Here is a 19,475-nt window from a genome sequence, read left to right as displayed (position 1 = left end):
CTGGTAATGCAGTACTGAAGGTGGTGCTGCAGCACGATATACGAGGGAACCATTCCACCCAGGATTTGTAAATTCTATCCTTGTCAAATGAACTTAAGGAAAGTGTCAATTCTAGCATCAAACAATGGCTAGTGCTGGAGGAAAAAACTTGCAGTATCAAAGTAACCATTCTTAGTTCCTATTCCATCTCAATTCACGGCATTTTGCAACAAAGACCTAGGAAAATTCTTTGCGAGTGAAACCACTTGGTTTCTGTTAAAGACATTTCTGTTTGTCCCCTCTGTTCCTCTGCCTCACATTTCATTCTGGTTTTGCAGTGACTCTCTAATAGCTGCCATAGTTCCAGGAAGCCACCACTTCCACAGGGTTACTCTGGCCAGAAACGGACAGGACACCAGTTGGCTCAGCTTCATGGACACTATATCACTACAAACAAATAGCAGAAACAGGCAACAACTGTTGATAACCAGCTTCATAATTTTGTCTACTAGGTATTCTTGGTGTGCTGAACACACAGACTGGAGAATCTTTGAGTTGTCTTTTCTATGCTGGTGACACACGTTAGCTGTTCTTGCAGACATCATACCAAGCTGATTGCTTGAGAATACTGCCTGTGGTTCCTTTACATCAAACTCTGTTCCCTGTACAGCATGCGCATGCAAGGACCACGCTCCTTCAAGACCCATCTGACAGTAGCCCCAAGCTTGTTCTATTCCTGTAGAAGGTTATGATCCTCTCTAGAGTTTTCTCCTTTCTACAGTGGTGAAAAATACTCCAGAGGTACATCTTCCACAAAGATTAAAACACCTGAAAGGAGAAACATTTTCAGGACTAACTGCATTATAAATATTCAAATAGGGGAAAAAACTCAAATGGGGGGGGGGGGGAAGAAAAAAAAAGACTGTATTCTCTAGAATTACCAAACTGCTAAAAAACCACCCCCAAATGAAACAAGACCAAACCAAAAAACTCACCAAAAAAACCCCAACACACCCCACACCAAACAAAACTGTTGACTTTTTCTATATCTACTTTTTGTATTTGGAATATTAGGGTGATCTTAATCGTCACTAGAAGCTTTTGAGAAGGTTATCCAGTAAGACAGGATTTCAGAACACCTGATAAATTCTCTGGGAATCTTTAAGTGCTTTCCTTCTCTCCTGCTGTCTACACACTTGTACTGTCTGGCATAAGAATATATGTCCCTTTTCACAGAGTCACAGAATCATAGGTGTTGGAAGGGATCTCCAGAGATCATCAGGTCCAACTCCCTGCCAAAGCAGGGTCCCTAGGACAGGGCACACAGGTCAGCGTCCAGACGGGTCAGGAATATCTCCAGAGAAGGAGACTCCATGCCCCCTTGGGCAGCCTGTCCCAGGGCTCCCTCACCCTCACCGGGAAGAAGTTCTTCCACATATTGGTGTGGAACTCCCTGTGCTCCAACTTGAGGCCATCACCCCTTGCCCTGTCCCCACAGACCACTGAGAAGAGGCTGGCCATGTCCCCCTGTGTCCCACATTTCAGATATTGATAACCATTGGTCAGATCCCCTCAGTCTCTTTTCTCAAGGCTGAACAGCATTGTAGGGCGACAAGCCACGTTAATCCCCAAAACAAAGTCCTCTCCTGCAGCATTCTGTTGCAAGAGGCTAGAAATTCCATGGCAGGTTCCTCCAATACACAACAGAATACTATTACCAGTATAACTTGGGTGTTTTTATAGTCACTTCTGAGTGAGAGAACAGTTTCATCATTTCCGGGTTTGGAAGTGCCAGCTGTTCTGCACTGATAACACGCAGCTGCAACATCAAAGTTGGCAAGAGCAAGGCTGGAGGAGTACGATAGCCAAGGCTTCTGACTCCCAGGGGGGTAGCTGAAATCAATTTTGCATTGTGGTATAAATACATTTGCCGGGCATTTCTGTCCGAATTAACAAAGCAGGCATTTTAGATGCCATCTGTAGATTTCATCCTTCACACGACTTTGGACATTTTCTGCTTATTTTGGTTTCTGACTGCTTCTACATTCAGTAGGACAATGCTACATCGAAGTATCATTACCAAAGTTTTCTTTACAACTATGGATTTATGTAGATTCAGAAGAGAAGCCAGGTTAGAATTAGTAAACATGCTTACAGGTCACTGACCCCCTTAAACAGGCTCAGGTGGACACATTTACTTCTCTTCTCTACTCAAATTCAACCCTAGGATAACCTCTATTAGGCAAAGCCAAAGTAGAAGTAATTTGTCTTCCCCCATGTTAGAAGAGGCTTTATAGGAATTAGATCACTTCGACACATACAGAGAATGTTCCCAAGACCAAACATCTGATGTGATGAAGCTGGTGAGTGCCAAACACATTGCGGATAGACACGTGCTTGAGGAGCTGGTGGTGACACTGCAGAAACATACCAAGGTGCTGGCAATGAAAGTGTTAACCATGACGAAGGAAACCCGGAATGTGGGTAGTCTGACTAAGGATTTCTGGCTGCTGTTAAAACAACAGTTGCTCAGTTGCTGCAGCAACGTATGAAGTCACTAAAAATAAGTTCCAAGAGGTAACTGTATATGGCAAAGGGCAACAGCAAAGAGAAAAGCTGGATCTGAAATATTACTACTGAAAATACACTCTGTTTGAAAATGAAAGGCAATGCTTCTGGAGACGCCTACTAAACTGGACAGTGAATCAGTGTTTTACTGGAAGCAATATGTATTTTCTCAAGCTTAGCAGATAAACAAGACAATGTTAAACTGACTTTGGCTTAATAAACTAGCATGAGAAACTGCAGTGTACTGAGCACTGGCTTAGAAGCCAGCAAACTCAGGTTCTGTTCCTCAGCTTGACCGTAGCTTCAGTTTACACAGGTCTTTCTGCTTCTCAGTTCCACTGCATCTTTTCCTAACACACTTCGTCCATAAGCTCTTCACGGTGGGGACTTTTAAACTTTAACACCCCGTCCTTCAGGCAGTATATCTCAACTGTATGAACACTCAAGTACTCAGAATAATAACAAAAACCATCCCTCCAAGCAAGCAGCACTCCTCTGAAAAATAACCATGCCATCTACTTCCTGCAAATCAGATCCCAAGTGACAAGGACACCCACTGTGTTAGTACTTAGCTTAAGTGTTGCTAGAAAAATATTCCATCTGTACCTTTAACTCATGTCATTATCAGTGTAATTTAGCTAAAGGTAGCAGAGACGTGCTAGTCAGCCTGGGGTGTTTACAGAATTGTAGGGGTTGGAAGGGACCTCCAGAGATCATTGAAAACTCAAAATGTGCTCCTAATAAAACAAAACCAGGAACAGGACATATTGGATAGTACAAGGAGCAAACAGGGAATAACAAAGCAGACTGGAAAAGCTGTGGTGGGTAGCTAAGGAGGCCTTAATGCTGGGGGTGACTTCTTGAACAGAACATTTACGTGGCACCAGGATTTCGAAGTAAAATATTTTGCCCTTCAACAACAATGTATTATGGAGAGAGCAGAAAAATGACTTAACCTATGGCAGAAGCTCTGGGCAGCCTCTGCTATTTGAAAAGAAGCTTCTGATAGCTGAGGAGAAAGGCTTCACAGTAATTGTGAACCTAGGCAGATTTTCTACCTTCTTTTAAAATTCAGAAGTCTTACATGGTGATCAATTCCCCACTTCTTTCTGGAAATAACAGTCTAATTAGTTGTGGGTTTGCAGGAACATAGAACATAACTGCAAGACACTTGCTGAGAATTTACTTCAACACTGGTGCAAAAGGATTGGGAATGAAGATTCCCATGAGGCATAACTTCATGAAGGCAACATCAGACATGTATTTCACTTCCTGAGTGAGCCTCAGCTCCCAGAGCAGGAAGGGTGAACAGAAACATAGAGGAAGTACACTTGGTCCTTGGGGATGGGTGTTCTTCCAACAGCAATCTTTCTTGCCAGTCTAGGAGCAGTGTTGACTAAAGGAAAGAACTGGCTTTAAAACAGGACCTGTAGGAGTTGTAAAACAAAGAAAATACAGGATGGGACCTACAGAAAGCTCCAAGAAGACCAGATGCCACACCCTTAACCTACAATGCCAGGAGGAAAAGAGGTGCCAAGGCCCTCATGGAAACTTCTTAATGGGAAGTTCAGGATGTTGAAGTGAGCGTGAATAGATGCCATTTATTTCCAAATGCAGAAGCAAGGGTATAGGCCAGCATCCTTTGTGAAAACAAACTGAAGCTGGCTTCACACACCGTGGTTGTCACAGATAAAAAGACCTGGGAGAGGAACAGAGTTTGACCAGTCCAGCATTCCCCTACTAAGCAGTTCACTAACTGGATCCATACGGATTCCCTCCTACAGCAGTGTTGGTAAAGGCAGACAGTAGGGAAAGCACTATTGTCTTAACTGAAGGGAGAATAAGAGGAGGAATAGGCAAAACTGTGAAAATATTAAAAAAAAATAAAAATCAAAACAATCGCTTTTCAGCTTCAGATGTTTCAAAGATTTTTGTTTGCAGGTATTAGATAGTCTGTTTCCTGATCTGTACCAAGTCCCATTTCTCTCTGTTCAGCTGTAGATCTTCTTCAGTAGGTAAATGTTCATTTGTCCACTGAAGCCACCCTTGCCAAGGCCATCAGTGATGGCACAAGTTGCATTCACTACAATCAGATGAAGAAATGCTACAGGTTAAGGAGCATCTCAACTGGGCAACAAACACACGCTGCAGAATTGTTCTCCTTTCATTAATGAGGGCAGGAAATACTTAGACAAACCAGTAACGTGCAGGTAAGCAGAGATGACCACTGGAGGAATTCCAGAATGGGAAGGGCTTACAAAGTTTTACAGAGCAGAAGCACTGATGGTCCACTTCTTAATTAAGATTATGTCCAAACAACTAAATATCTGGGCATTATCATTCCAACTTCTGGATAAATTCTGAAACTCCTGTTATTGTGAAGTGCTAATCCCATTTTGCAGGTGAATAAACTGAAGGAGAAAGATTTAAGTGCTAACAGTAATAAGTCAACGTCATAGCTAGGATTGAATTTAGAAGAATCATGTTTTAGCAAAGTCAACAGAATTAACACACATGGGTAAGGATGACAATTGGCTGAGGTTTCCACAGTTTCCCTTCCACTAGTAATGCTCCAGGCACTCCTGCCCTTCCAAGGATCACAGGGATCCCACTCCACCAACAAACATGCAGGTATTGCTGCTCACAAATTGACTGCAAATTACTTGTCCCACATGCTGCTTGTCCAGAAGCCAGCCTTGGTCTTTACTCCATAGCACACACCACTCAAGGCATCTAAGCAGACTGGTTTTGCTCTGTGATGGGCTACAGACATCCTTTGCTCACTAGTCCCTAATCAAACTACTCAGGAGCTACTCTTTCAAGCTTCCCACATTTTCAGTTATGCAACTACAACTAAACTTCATCAGTGGATTGGTTTAGTCTACACATTTCACCCATAATTCAGCTGGTGCCACCTTTATCCAAATGCTTACTGGTTCATAGCAATGTTACATGCTTAGGACACAGCATCAACACTGTAGAACACAGAAGCACCTATTGCACAGCTCGTAATACCACTGCCTTTGTACACAAGTAGAATATAATGCACACAATACAGACAAGCTAATGATTGAGGCATATTCCTTAAAAAGGATACAAGAGTAAGATGACATTAAATTTTTACAAACTACTACTTTGCTCAATAAGAACTGCACTTCTTTGTGTATAAAAATTAGTATCCCAATGAAGTTTATTGAAAATATTGTGCTAGTTGTAGGAAAAAAAAGTATGACCTTTAGAATAAAATACTATCTACCTCCAGTTCATAGGTTGGGTTGGTTGGGGTTTTTCCCTTCTGAATCACTTTTATGCCATGTGCTAACTGATTCTTTAGACAAAAACTACTCTGGCTTTTCAACCCCACATCTACTAAGTGGTTAGAGAGAGATACACAGTACTGAAGATTAGTTAGCAGAGATGTTTGCTGGTATCTCATTCTTGCTCCAATCATGTTTCTGTAACGAATCAAGGATGGAGAAAGCCAAGTTTTAATCAGATTTTTGTTATCTTCCCACTATCTACAATGAAACAAGAATGGGGGGACTTGCTCCTTATACCCATGCTGCAGGTAGACAATAATCAACATATTCACATGATGAACTGTATACCGTGTAAACTGATCAATGACAACTACACTGCCTCATGATTTATAGATTGCCATTTAGGGACACTGGCTCCTCAGCTTGCAATCTAATATGGCATCAACAATTCACATCAATTTGATATCACCTCAACCAGGACTAAGGCGGCACCTTACATATCACTACATCTGCACAAAGTTCGTAGGATTACACTGGCTTCTCTACTATGTTATTCTGGGGACAGAGGAATAGAGTTTACTACCACCAGAGAGAGTTTTGCTCAAGTGATCAAATTCCTGTCACCTCTGCCCATCAGTGTTACTGATGAATGATGGTATTTTACAGCTTTCCCAGAGATCTCAGACAACTCCCCATGTATTCACATCCCTTCTGAAGGGATGTTACCTTCCGTTCAGACTGCACTGTCAGGCCCATGTCACAGAACAAGCCAACAGTGAGCTCAAAACTGACATTAGGGGTCCATTGACTCTGCTGAACAAACTGCAATATGTACAAGGAGTCTTCATCTGAGTCTCTGTAAGTCTCTCTCTCTGTTGGTATTTTAAATTCTGGCAAGAGAATGAATGGGGCTGCCATATCTATATAAAGGGATTTAAATTACCCGACAATTAGATAGCCGAGCGAGACCGCAGTGCTTACCTGTAGGTTTCAATTTCAAGGATGAGGCCAGCCTTCACCTGCAGTAGTTCTTGATAGTCCTTCAGGTAATCTGTGATTGACATGGTCAGGAACTGCTTTTCTTCTTCTAGGGCGTCGATTATCCTCTAAAGAGAAATATCGACTTTTAGTTTGAATTAACATAAAAATCTGTACACTTGAATGCCTAATAACATTTTAATTGGAAAACAGTCTGAGCAAACAATAAATGAATATGTTTCAACACTTCTAAAAGCAGATCAATCAGCTCTGTGACCTCCCCATATACAATCTGAAACGTATTGTTACTGGAGGGCAGTTTTATGCTAAGATTTCATTGTAGGGGTTACTAAGTTAAAGGTTTAAGGAAATCCGATTCAGATGCCTTGTACAAACTTATTGAGTATACACAGCAAGGGGGAAAAAAAGCACTCCTTTACAAACCTGAATTAAATGTGACTCATTTTGTCATTTTAAGAGCACAGATGCACATGCTAAAATCCCTGATGTCAAACAATCGCTTTGCCATGAGAACCTGGCCTGTTTCTTTTCATCAGTATTTTCAGTATATTCACAGACACGTGGTTCCAACCCAGTTTTTTGGATTCTAGCATCTGGAGATACTCACTAGCACCTAGAACGTGAAGGATGAACCTATAGCGGTTCCATCAAGCCAGGTTTTCTACAATATTTGGACACTTGCTTCCTAGTCCACCCATCTTTGTCCCAACTGCTATTCAGAAGTCAGGGGATTGCTCACTTTCATCTTGGTAACTAACTTCGTACCTGTACCTTCATAGGTGTGTGTATGGGACGGGTGCAGTTTATACACCTGTGAGTGACTTCAGAGCAGCAGCACTGACCAGATAGTAGGCAAGGGCTGCACACCTTCCTTTAACAAGTTTTTGAAATGGGGAAAGGGACTGATGGGCAGAAAAATACTGAAACCCAAAATGATCTAAATTTGAACACACACTGAAATACTAAATGGATGGTTAAACACCAAATAACTGTACATGACAGAAAAAGCTGCAAAGACTTACACAACAGAACATTAAGATTTGATTTAGACCAAGGTGACTGACTCTAATGCTCTTGAAATGAACATCATAGAAAGCAGGTGCTTTAATCACTGCTGCTACCTCTCTCATGAAGGGCAAATTGCCATCTTCAGGAATATACACCCTCCTTGATAATTGAGAGGAGCTTGTTCAGAACAGACTCGGAACTAGAAGTATCAGTGTTAGCTGTTGGGTGAGTTTCCTTGCTGTGGACAGAATCCACCAACCCAAGCAATCCTCTGCCAGCAGACTGATGCTAAGCAAAATACTGCAGGTGACACTTTGTTCTGGGGGCTGGGGAAAGAGAAATTACATCCCAGCCAAGGCCTCATTTGGTTTTGTTCACATCACTCTACAGGATGCAAGGACATCAAACGTTTTACAGAGCAAGGTCTCATACACATGTACAACACTGGACAGGAATTCATATTTTAGATTGTATCCTAACAAATGCTTTGCAATAAAAACTGGGAAAATGAAGATACTGCTAGTCTAGTTTTAAAAAATCCAAATGGCATGATTTATATGCAGCAAATGTTCAAGTATCCCCCCCTGAGCAATAGCATAAAAATGAAGATACAGCAAGGGGCTCCCCACATCGGTTAATGCTCGGCAGAAGCAAGGTTTAAAAACTAAGAATATGAAATGATGGCATTTCAAACATGAAGACTTTTCTTTTTTAATAAAAGAAAAAAAAGCTTTATGAAGGAAACTGCATGGGTATATCTATTTAACACACGTTAATCTGTTTCTTCATTTGCAGCTGTTGTTAAATGGTTACACTGATGTTTTCTTTGACATGACAAACCTTGCCTACAGTCTTCAGCATAACTTAAAACTCCCTTTTTATGGCAGAAGAGAAATCATATCTGCATAGCTGAGAAAGCCTCATCCAACAGCCTCATCCCGACTGCAGTGGAGGTAACATCATCCTGTATGGTCACGCACAGCAGCAAGCAGAACTGCTGACCTTTAGCGGCTCCAAGGCAACCACCCCGTTGGAGAACTGACACAATGGAAAATACCAAGATGAGAAGCGAAGAAAAGGGCCAGGCTCTGCTTTTAAAAGGAAAACGCGATCAGGAAGGAATGGACAGGGTGCTGCCAGACCCAAAGGCTTCAGCGAAAGGAGCAAAAGACCAGACTGTTACATCTCTAAGGGACCACCCCTAAAGTTGGTAAGAGCTCCAGTTACAACCCATGAAGTGGTCCAGATGCTTGTTGCCTCCCCAGTTAAACAGACACTAACATATACACGTGCATAGATAGGTTAAGAAGAGCTTCACAATGCACAGGTCTCGCTCCAGTCCCAGAAGAATCTACACAGGGAATCTGTACAGTGTGTAGCTCTCAAAGACAGTGGATATTCACCCCATCTAAAGACTCATGAACTTCATTCCCTCACACCCAAGTTGTACCATCTGAGTTTGAAAAGCCACCTAGATTCACAGAATCACAGAACTGTAGGGGTTGGAAGGGAGCTCCAGAGCTCATTGAGTCCAACCCCCCTGCCAAAGCAGGGTCCCTAGGACAGGTCACACAGGTTGGCATCAGATGGGTCTTGAATATCTCCAGAGAAGGAGACTCCACACCCCTCTAAATTCTACCCACTGGAGTTGGAAATCACTCAGGATACAAAAGTCTGAGTTAAATACAGTGTCCTAATAATTACCATAAGGGGCTACATAACTCAGCCAGCTGTGTGACACTTCCAAAGGAATTCATTCCAGCAGGAGCAGACGCTGTATAGACTGGATGGCAGACAGCCACCCGCCCACCCAGGCACTGATGCTTAAACGTAACACAGGGAATAATTGGTCTGAAGTCCTGTTTCCAGGCATGCCAGAAAGTACATAAACCACTTTGGCAAAGTTCAGGACAGCGTGAGCTGAAAAGCTTCCACTTTGCCCAAGGTAACCTGCTCTGGGGCACGGGACTTCCTTGGAAAGATTTCTCTCTCAACCACATCAAACCCACATTCCCCCCAAACCCTGGTGAAGTCCTGCTAGAACTGAGTAACTGCATAGAAGTGATCTTCTCACCCATCAGCTGTTCCTTCCCAGCCAGCAGTGGGAAATTTTAGAAGGGCAGTAGGGGGAAGAGAATTTATTTGGGTTGTCCAAGCTGCACCTACTTGTGGAATAAAGAGGTTTCCAGGCTCCTGCCCTTCCCATCTGGCACCTATTACTGATCCCATCACCTGTTTAGTGGCTCAGCAGGGGACAAGTGACACCCTGCATTTAGCTGGTGTGTGACATACAGATACTATACATTCAATTGACAAGATGTTTTCTTCTTCTCTGGAGCTCACAACACTGGCACAAAAACTGGTCCTAAGCCCACTCTCTTAATGAAAACTTTCTTCCTCCTTTCAAAGCAGCAAGATGAGCCATGGCCATTTTACATCCAAGAAATATAAACCTCTCTCAACTCACTGAGAATATTGTCACAGCACACAGCTAAAATTCTGGAAGTAGGAAACCTCCTGAGTTCACCCCTTCAGCACCCAGGACCAGTGAAAAAAATTTCCAAACATAGTATGACTTAAAGCTTGCCCAGTTCAGCAGGATTCTAACTCCAAATACATATTTCTATTTAACATTGCTCAAAGCTTCAGGGAGGATAAGGACAGTGCAGGAGGCAAAGATGGACATATAAGGCGACCGCATGATATACGGAAAGTATGAATAAATCTAATTGCCATTGCAGCTGCAACAAACAGTCATCACTTGACTTAAATCTGCACATACATATCATTTCTATGTGACACTTTACAATAAATAAGCATGGAATAGATGCTGTTTAAAGAGTAGTTGAAAAATCCATGCTGCACATACTTTCACCAAGACAAGAAACAACGAGGGAGGAAAAAAATGCTTCGATCACAAGAACAAAAATCTGGCACAGCTGCTCCTATAAATGCAATAATTTTTCTACCTACATATGAACAAAAGATACTGTCTCTCTCACCTACATTATATTGGCCACTGGAAAAGGCCGTTGTCATTGGAAACCAAACATTTATTTTATGAAGCCATTCAGAAGTGATAAACCTTATGATTTCTTTTCCACCAGCATTTAAATATCTTGAATATATTTAAATATCTTGAATACATCTAGAGATGTACTCAAAGATAAAACAACTCACATGTTTTCACATTGGCTATCAGAGCACTTTTATTCTTCTTCTATTACTGACATTTGAAGCTACTGATCATGGGAGTAAAACTGAAGTTTGTTATCTTGGTATCAAAAAGACAATCCATCAATGAGTACTGAATCAGCTCAAGGGCTATCTGAACAGAGTTCTTTAAAACTACAACCAGATAGAGACAATAGACTGATGCAAGGACACCTTGCTGAGGTGAAAGAAAGACTTGGGTTTTGAATACACTCATTCTAACTGGCTTTAGAGGAAAAACATGGGGTATACCAAATGCTCTTGTAACACCATACTTAAAGGTTTTCTGTTTGAGCAGTGGTGATTGAAGATCAATGGCATTTTCACTATAAATCCTTATTGACAAACGTAGGCAGCACGACGTATCTCAAAAATCAAAGTAACTTGAAATATTAGTAGGCTAACATACATCTATACTTACTTACACTCCTTAAAAGCAAGAAAAACATCTAAGGGGTTTTTTTCTCCTCTTTATATTTTCACCTGGTTTTGACTGATGGATAGATCTAATTAACGAGGGATTTATGTATAACATCACTTTCTAAAGCTTTGGAAATGTTTACATATGTGACTGGAAGAATGAAACATCCTGTCAAAAACAAAAATACCTTTTACTTAAAAGCCTTGCTGGTTACTTCTTCCATACCTAATCTGCCTGAGTTCACAGCATCCACTAACTATGCAACTCACAAACAATCTAGCGAGGTACAAAACCCAGACACGCAGCAACAGGTCCCAGTCCCTGCCCCACTGCCAGCACCTCCATAATCTGCCATGGACACAATGTGGTCATGAGCACAGGGGGCTCAGACAAACACCGAGCTCCAGTGGGGTGTTAATAAAGGGTCTAACAAGGAACAAAAGAAATGTTGCCCTCAGGGAATCGATTGATGGTCTGGATGATCTAATATGTGCTCCCCAATCTAAATTTGATGAACTGATATTTCACTGTTGTGGCGTTTGCTGATCTGTTCACGCGCACAGGGTGATTATACGTGGTTATGCCAAGCCCTATTCTGACAGCAAGCAAATTCTTGGCTACAGATGCTCTAACCTTCTGTTTAAGAACAGCAAACATCCTACATGTCACCTACATCGCTGTATTTCAAGGCTTTCCCGTTCTGCTCACCGCCTGCAGCACAGTAACCAGCCGTCCTGCCTCTAAGCAACCAGAAGTTTTCCTAACTACACTGAGGCCCTACAAGCTCTTCCCTGGGCTCACGGGGTGTGCGTGGGGCAGGAAGAAAATTGAGGTAATTTCTCTCATCGTGCCCCAGGCTTCGTGTCCCACCGCATGGGGACGGGGTTTATCTGCTCCCAGGGATCGCTCCCCGGCTCACGCCAAGTTGAGCGGGAGCCCTGGCAAGCCCGTGCGCCAGCTCCGCGCTCCTGGGTACTCGGCCAGGGCAGGTTGGGAAGGGAGCAGCTGCCACCAGGGTCACCCGTCTCCCTTTCGATCCCCACCCTTCGCGCTCCTCAAACCGAGCAGTGGCTCTCAAAGGGATTTCCCAGGGAAGGGCTGAGCAGCAACAAACTCCTGCTGGGCCGCCTCCTCTTCCAGACCGCCGGGTCGGGGGGGGTTTAAACCTTCCGAGGGGTCTGGTTAGCCCGGGGGCGCGGAGCGCCAGCGCCGCGGGGAATCGCCTCACGCCCCGCGACGGGCCAGAACTGAAGAGAAAAAGCCAGCGGGGCGGCGGCAGGAGGCTGAGAGGAGCACTGTAACAAGTGCCGGGGGGCGGGAAGAAAGCGGCACGGCCAGGGAGCCGGCGAAAAGGGCTGGGCGAGCCCCGGGACCCCCCTGACGCAGCGGCAGGGCACTGTCACGCACCTGGTACTCTTCCACCTCAGCGCCGTGGCGGTCCTGCAAGGCGAGCAGCTCCTGCTCCAGGCGCTCCCGGAGCCCGCACAGCTCCTGTCCCTGACGGTGGAGATCCTCCAGGTGCTGGCGGCACTGCCGGCTCTCCTCCCGCAGGAGCTCCAGGCTCTCCCGGCTCCGCTGAGCCTCCTGCTCCTGCAGCACCTGGATCTGCTCCTGGTAGCGCAACAGGGTCTCCCGGCAGCTCTGGCTGAGCAGCATCTCGTAGGTCTCCTCCAGCTCCTCCAGGCTCAGCCCGGTCAAGGGAGGAGGCAAGGCGGCCAGGTCCATCCGCAGCTCCCGCATCTCCACCGTCTCCCGCCGCTGCCGCTCCGCCAGGTGCCCGTGCTCGGCCTGCAGCTGCAGCAGCAGCTCTTCCAGGTCGAAACACTCGACCCGCAGCCGCTCCAGCAGCTGCTGCTGCCCGACCAGCTCGGGTTCCAGGCGGCGCCGCATCGCCAGCACCTCGGCGCCCAGCAGCTGCAACTGCTCCAGCTCCCGCCGCAGCCCGTCCCGCTCCATCTCCGCTTCCAGCTTCGCCCGGCTCAGCTCCTCCAGCTGCATCCGCAGCCAGGCCAGCTCCTGCTCGGGCACCCGGAGCCCGATCAGCTCCTGCTCCCGCAGCTCCGCCAACTCCCGCGCCAGAAAGCGGTTCTCCTCCTCCAACTCCCGCACGCGGGCCACGAAGACCCGCAGCCGGGAGTTGAGCTCCTGCAGCTCCCTCTTCTCGTCCCATCCTGCTTCCCACCGCCGCCACATCTCGCCTGGACTCAAGCTCGGGGCCGCGGCGGCCCCAACCCTACCGGAGCTGCGTAGCTGCCGCCTCGCAGCGGGACTCTGCGCACCCCTCCCGCCGCCGGCTCGGCCCGGTCCCGGACAGGCCCCGCCCCGCCGCGCCAGGCCCCGCCCCGCCCCCGCGCGCGCGCCGCTACCCTGCGGCGCCCCCTGCCGGGGGCTCGGCGCCTGCCACCATGTTGCTCTCCGGGAGAAGCCAAAGCTGGGTTTAGGGAGCAAACCTGGGCTTAGGGAGCAAAACTCGGTTCAGGGAGCAAAGCTGGACTTAGGGAGGAAAACTCGGCTTAGGGAGAAAAACTCGGTTTTGGGGCCAAAACTCAGTTCAGGGAGGAAAACTCGGCTTAGGGAGAAAAGCTCGGTTTTGGGGCCAAAACTCGGTTCAGGGAGCAAAAGTCCGTTCAGGGAGCAAAGCTCTGCTTAGCCAGCATAATACGGTTTAGGGAGAAAAACTCAGTTTATGTAGAAAAGTTTGGCTTAGGGAGAAAAGCTCAGTTTAGGGAGCAAAAGTCCGTTCAGGGAGCAAAGCTCAGCTTAGGGAGCAAAACGTGGTTTAGGGAGCAAAACTTGGTTTAGGGAGCAAAGCTCAGCTAAGGGAGCGCCCTGCACACCCATCCTTCCCTCCCCTGGTGTAGGGCCGCGCCGGGTAAGGCTCAGCCAGCCTTCCTGCCACTGTGCCCTGGGAGCTCAGTTCCTGAGGAGGTACTGATTCGGTTTGTGGCGTCAAAATAAACTGTCAAACACTGTTTTAGAACATCACTGAGGAAGCCACTGAGATACCCCAATTTTGAGCTCGTGTCACAGCTCGCAAAACCTTCACACTACAGAAAAGCACCCCAGCTCCCAGGCCTAACGCAGGGCAGAAGCACCTGCAGCCAGTGTGTCCTCCGCCTTCTTCTGCACCATGTATGGGCCGGATCCAGAGAAGTCCTTTCCTTGACTGCTCTGGAGCCGGCGCTGCACAAGCTGCTCAGTGAGGAGAGAGTGAAGCATCACACCCTGTATTATCTACTGAATTAGACAAAAAGGCAAAGAATGACTCATTTCACCCTTTTCTATCTCCCCAGATGTTCTTTCATTCTCTTTCAGACACGAACATGTGCATTTAAATTTCACCCAGTGCTGCAGCACTGGGAGTTTTGCAGAGATTTGCTACTTCCCCTAAAGCCACCAGCTCTGCACAGCTCCTACCTCTGCATTTACTCCTCACGACCGCCCCCAATTAAAGCTCACAGAAGGAAAGGGCCGGAATTTGGCACAAGGCCTGCAAAGCTGGGATCAGGGCACTGACACACTGCACCAAGCTGCTCTGGGCACTGCACCCCCATCTCTGCTCCATCCTACCCTCCCCAAAAGCTTTCTGCCTCTGCACCACATCTCCCTGCTGCCAGAGAGACTGAATTTTGGCGGCTCCTTTGCTCTCTGCTGAGTAAGTTTCCTCCTAATCTCAATAAAGCCGCCAGGATTCGAGCCCAACCAACACAGATAAATCATTGGCTTTGGCCTTCAAGTCAGCCAACTTACCCTTGGCAGATCTGCTCCATCAGAGGTCACTGAGAGGCTGAGACTGACCGAAGACACTTGCTTTTTCTTGTCTTTGTGGTCAAAACCAAGTCCCTCGGTGACACTCTAACACCTGCTGTTCTTTTATGAGGGAAACCACTATGCTTCTGGGAAGAGGTAAGTTCCTGTGGTTTCTGAGGCTTTTTCTACCTCTGATGTCACTGTTATCCTAAAAACCCCAAGTAAAGAGCACACTGACGACCGGTGCACTGCACAGCACAGCGCTGCTGCGTTGGCAGGAGCGGGGTGATGGGTTTAAATGGGCTTTCTGGGGTCACTGGGAATGTCCTGGCCAAATCTTATGAGGAGCGGCTGAGGGAGCTGGGGGTGTTCAGCCTGGAGAAGAGGAGGCTGAGGGGTGACCTTATCACCACCTACACCTGACAGGAGGGTCAGAGAGGTGGGCAGGGGGACAGGAGATGGGACAAGGGGAAATGGCCTCAAGCTGCTCCAGGGCAGGGTCAGATCAGATGTGAGGGAAAAGTTCTTCCCTGAAAGAGTTGTGGGGATGTGGCACAGGCTGCCCAGGGAGAGGCTGAGTCACCGACCCTGGGTGTGTTTGACAGACTGGTAGATGAGGTACTCGGAGATATGGTTTAGTAGAGGACAGGTGTGGTTGGATTCGATGATCTTAGAGGTCTTTTCCAACTTTGTGATTCTGTGATTCCTGCCAGATGTCAAGGGAGCAGCTGCCTGTCTTTTCGTACTGACAATTTGACTCATTTTTCTTCCACAACTGTATTCATAATTTTTTATCATTTCATTGTCAAAAACCAAGTAAATGCTGGAGCTCTGCTTTTGAGAAAAAAACTCACAAAACTCCTTCTAGATGTTGGACAGCTTTCCAGGCTGTGGGATCTACTTCTCCATCAAAGTTGTTGCATATATTGATGTCTGCTAAACAGGTTGGAGCTTGTTCCTGGGCCTGGACCCGTGAGACTGTCAGCAGCTGGCCAAGGGGTTTGTGGTATAGGACAGGGAGTGCCTGAAACAGGCAGCATTTGGGAAAGCCAGCTCTGAAGCAGAACTGGGTCCCAGCACTCCATAGCCCATTGAGAATCCCTTGACTGGTGCAGGGATGTGGAGAGCTGAAATGCAAATAGCTCAATAGAATCCTTCTTCCTGAGGACATCAGTGAATTCGTTTGCACCTGCAGAAAAAGGGAAAGGTACTTGATGCACTCTGCCAACAACAGGCAAAGGAAAACCACCCAGAGACAACCTCTGCCACGGTTATTTCTCTTTCTTTGTGGGAAGAAGTGTAGCAGAGCCACAACTTGGTGCTGTCAGTGATGTTGAAGACAGTTGCAGCAGAGCCTGATAGGAGACAAAACAAAGCAGCAGACCTCTGGCACAACCAAAACAAGCGATGGATTTGGAGCATCCCTCTTCCCAAGGTAAATCCCCGGTGCCAGGGACCACTTCCCGCCCCAGGGAAGTCATCGGTGGTGTGCAGGCAATAGCAGCAAAGATACCAAGCAAAGTAGCAAAGGAATTTATAGTCTTTACTGCCACTACAGTGGTAGCAGAGGCAAATTGGGTCTCTGTGGCCTCTCCAGGTGCGGTGAAGGTCTTGTGCTTTTGAGAGGCTCCTTGTCAGCATCCAACAAACTACGGAGTGTCACCCTGGTAACTCTTAATCCTGCTTCAGCACAGATTGTTTTGCATGCTCTCTCATCTGCAGAGTTTAAAGGATAAAGCTGTCACTGGGGAAATGTTCTGATTCCAACGTTCTTGAGATAGATTGACACAAAGAAGAAAACATAGTTTATTAAAATGGTGCAAGATGTTTTGATTCCCATTTGTACAGGAGTTTCAAACCACATGTTTGTTTACAGACAGTTCCTGCAATTAGATCAATGGAGGAATATTCCCCCAGGGATGGTGGGGAAGGAGTGTGAAGGGCAGTATTTCTGCTTTCCTGGCTACCCTGCATTCGTAACAGAGGTATTAAAGCAAACACCAGCCATTTAGTGCTTTAATGACTATCACATATACTCCAGACCTCATCTCTCTGCATCCCCTTTGCTGGTCTCTACAAAGCTTGGGAAACCTCAAAACCTGGTTAAAATGTCACCAGGGGAGGGAATGTTTCTCCAGGGGCTGGAAATGACCAGGGGATGCTTTGCTGCTCCCACATCCCTGCAACGTCTCCGCTGCCCTTGCTGACTTCAGCCAGGAGTTTCACAGTTTGTGGATTTCACAGTTTCTGGATTCTCTTGGTGAGATGTAACTCAGAAGATGTTAAAAATGGATGTTAAAAGCATGCATTGTAACCTGGATTTCTTTCCAAAACAGGACCCTTATCTGACTCGCTACACAAGTGCCTTTTTTAGAAGCTCCCTCATAAATATTTATTTCCATGAATGTGAAGGTTCTGATGAAGGTATTTTATTGCCTCTGTAGAGGTCGATTTTCTTCTGTTCTGTGAGTGGTTCAGCACTGGGACAGGCTGCCCAGGGGGTGTGGAGTCTCCTTCTCTGGAGATATTCCAGACCCGTCTGGACACCAACCTGTGTGCCCTGCCCTAGGGACCCTGATTTGGCAGGGGGTTGGACCCAATGATCTCTGGAGGTCCCTTCCAACCCCTACAAAAAAAAAGTTGATATAAAAAGGTAAAGTTAACAATGGTGATTTTGAAGAGCGGCTGCAGAAGTGGTGACCACCTCTAGATGGTGTGTTTTACTCAGAAGAACCTCACTCCTGGGCCTTTACATAACTCCTGCTCTCTGGTCTGAGGCTGCAAACACTCCCCAACCAAACCACTCAGCCTTTAGTATTTCCTTGTTTTCTTAACATGAGAATCTGTCCACACTGTAATGCAAAAATGGCTAAAATATATTACAGAGTGCTTCAAAAAGGAGTATTAGATAGCACATTTGGTTGGACATGTGAGGTATCTACTACATGACAGTATTGCATGTCTCCTGGGCTCATGCCTGTCCTAACTACATTAAAACTGAATTTTTCTATTTTTTTTTAATTTTTTTTTTTAAATACAATGCCTCTGCTCTTGCATCTGAATGTAAAGAAAGAGAGAAGGAACAAAGACGGGTAATACCATGAGGCTAAAACAGTGCTGGTGGTGATGTTATGATAACTCCATCCATAATATTTATACTTCTCTGGACAGTATACAACCGAGCAATGAAGCTTGGGGGGGGGGGGGGGGGAGGGGAAATAATTATTTTAGCAAGTGTGTAACATTCCCACAAACTTCTGAAGCTCTTGGAGAGCAGTAGGCAGATGATTCCTGTCTGGTTTAAGATGGTTTCTGTGAGGCATGCTGCCCAAAAAGCTAAAGAACTCTTTCCAAATCGTAATTAATTGAGATTTAAAACCTTTCTGTGAGGCAGATTAAGTGATCCTGACATGGTCTTCATGTCCCAGGCCTCTTTCAGGACATCACAGCTGCTCTAAATACGTAGCACGACAGTTCAGGACAGACAATAAAGATGATGGCTATCAGTTCTATGCTATGGAGGACAATCACAACTCCCCAAAGTCTGACTTTGTATCTTAGCAGGCACAACTCTTACTGTGATGGCAAGAGGATGGCAGGCAGAGATTTGCTTTGCCGTGGGATGTGCGATAACCAGGGAGTTACACATTACATGTGTGTAGGGCTGTGCTGTACTACAGCCTTTGTAGAATTAATTGCTCCATGGAAATGTCTTGGAAGAATCAAAATCTGATCTACTGTGGGACTCGTGATTTGATTTTTTAAGCTGTTTTTGATAGTCTGGAGGATAAGTGTGCAGAAGTATGTCTGAGAAGAACAATCACAGTCTAAGTTATTCTGGTTTAATTCTCTAATGTTTCATCCCCTACTACCCTTCAATCCCCAGGAGTGTAAGTGATAGACAGACCCTGGTTAACCAAATAGCCAAGATACAGTTTGTGACTTACTTGAACTAGAGAACGGGTTCCTTCTGAATATCAGCGTCTCCCAGCTTGAAGGAACAACACAAGATAATTCAACTCCCCAGCTTTGGCCACTTCAGAAAAGCAATTATTTAGAACAGCAATATATTAGAGAATTAATATCACTAGTTTGGGGCTAGCAATAAGGCTGTTTGGTTTTGCTGCTTTTTGCTTTATGGGGGTTTTTTGGTTTGATTTTTGAAAGGGATTGTAGGAATGTGTAGGAGCAGAAGAGACACCTACCTGCTTGCACTGTCCAGCTGAACTGCACCAAAAGCAATCAAACAGAATAAATGATAAAAAAGAAATTAGATC

The 19,475-nt window shown here is 45.7% G+C and overlaps 1 protein-coding gene across 1 annotated transcript in view; it reads right to left on the bottom strand.

The window, feature by feature from the left end:
• SYNM (synemin) overlaps window positions 1–13,641 on the bottom strand; it is a gene marked incomplete at its 5' end in the record, with an annotated part of 22,957 nt that extends 9,316 nt beyond the window's left edge. The window contains 2 exons of the mRNA XM_084267755.1: window positions 6,789–6,913; window positions 12,856–13,641. Coding sequence (XP_084123881.1) covers window positions 6,789–6,913; window positions 12,856–13,641 — 911 coding nt within the window. The remainder of the gene's footprint in view (window positions 1–6,788; window positions 6,914–12,855) is intronic.
• Window positions 13,642–19,475: the final 5,834 nt, after the last annotated feature.

The sequence above is a fragment of the Gallinula chloropus genome, assembly GCF_964237585.1.
Source record: "Gallinula chloropus genome assembly, chromosome: 9".
NCBI lineage: Eukaryota > Metazoa > Chordata > Aves > Gruiformes > Rallidae > Gallinula > Gallinula chloropus.
Note: the sequence above shows the minus strand (reverse complement) of the source record. Positions and strands in the feature narration are given on the sequence as shown.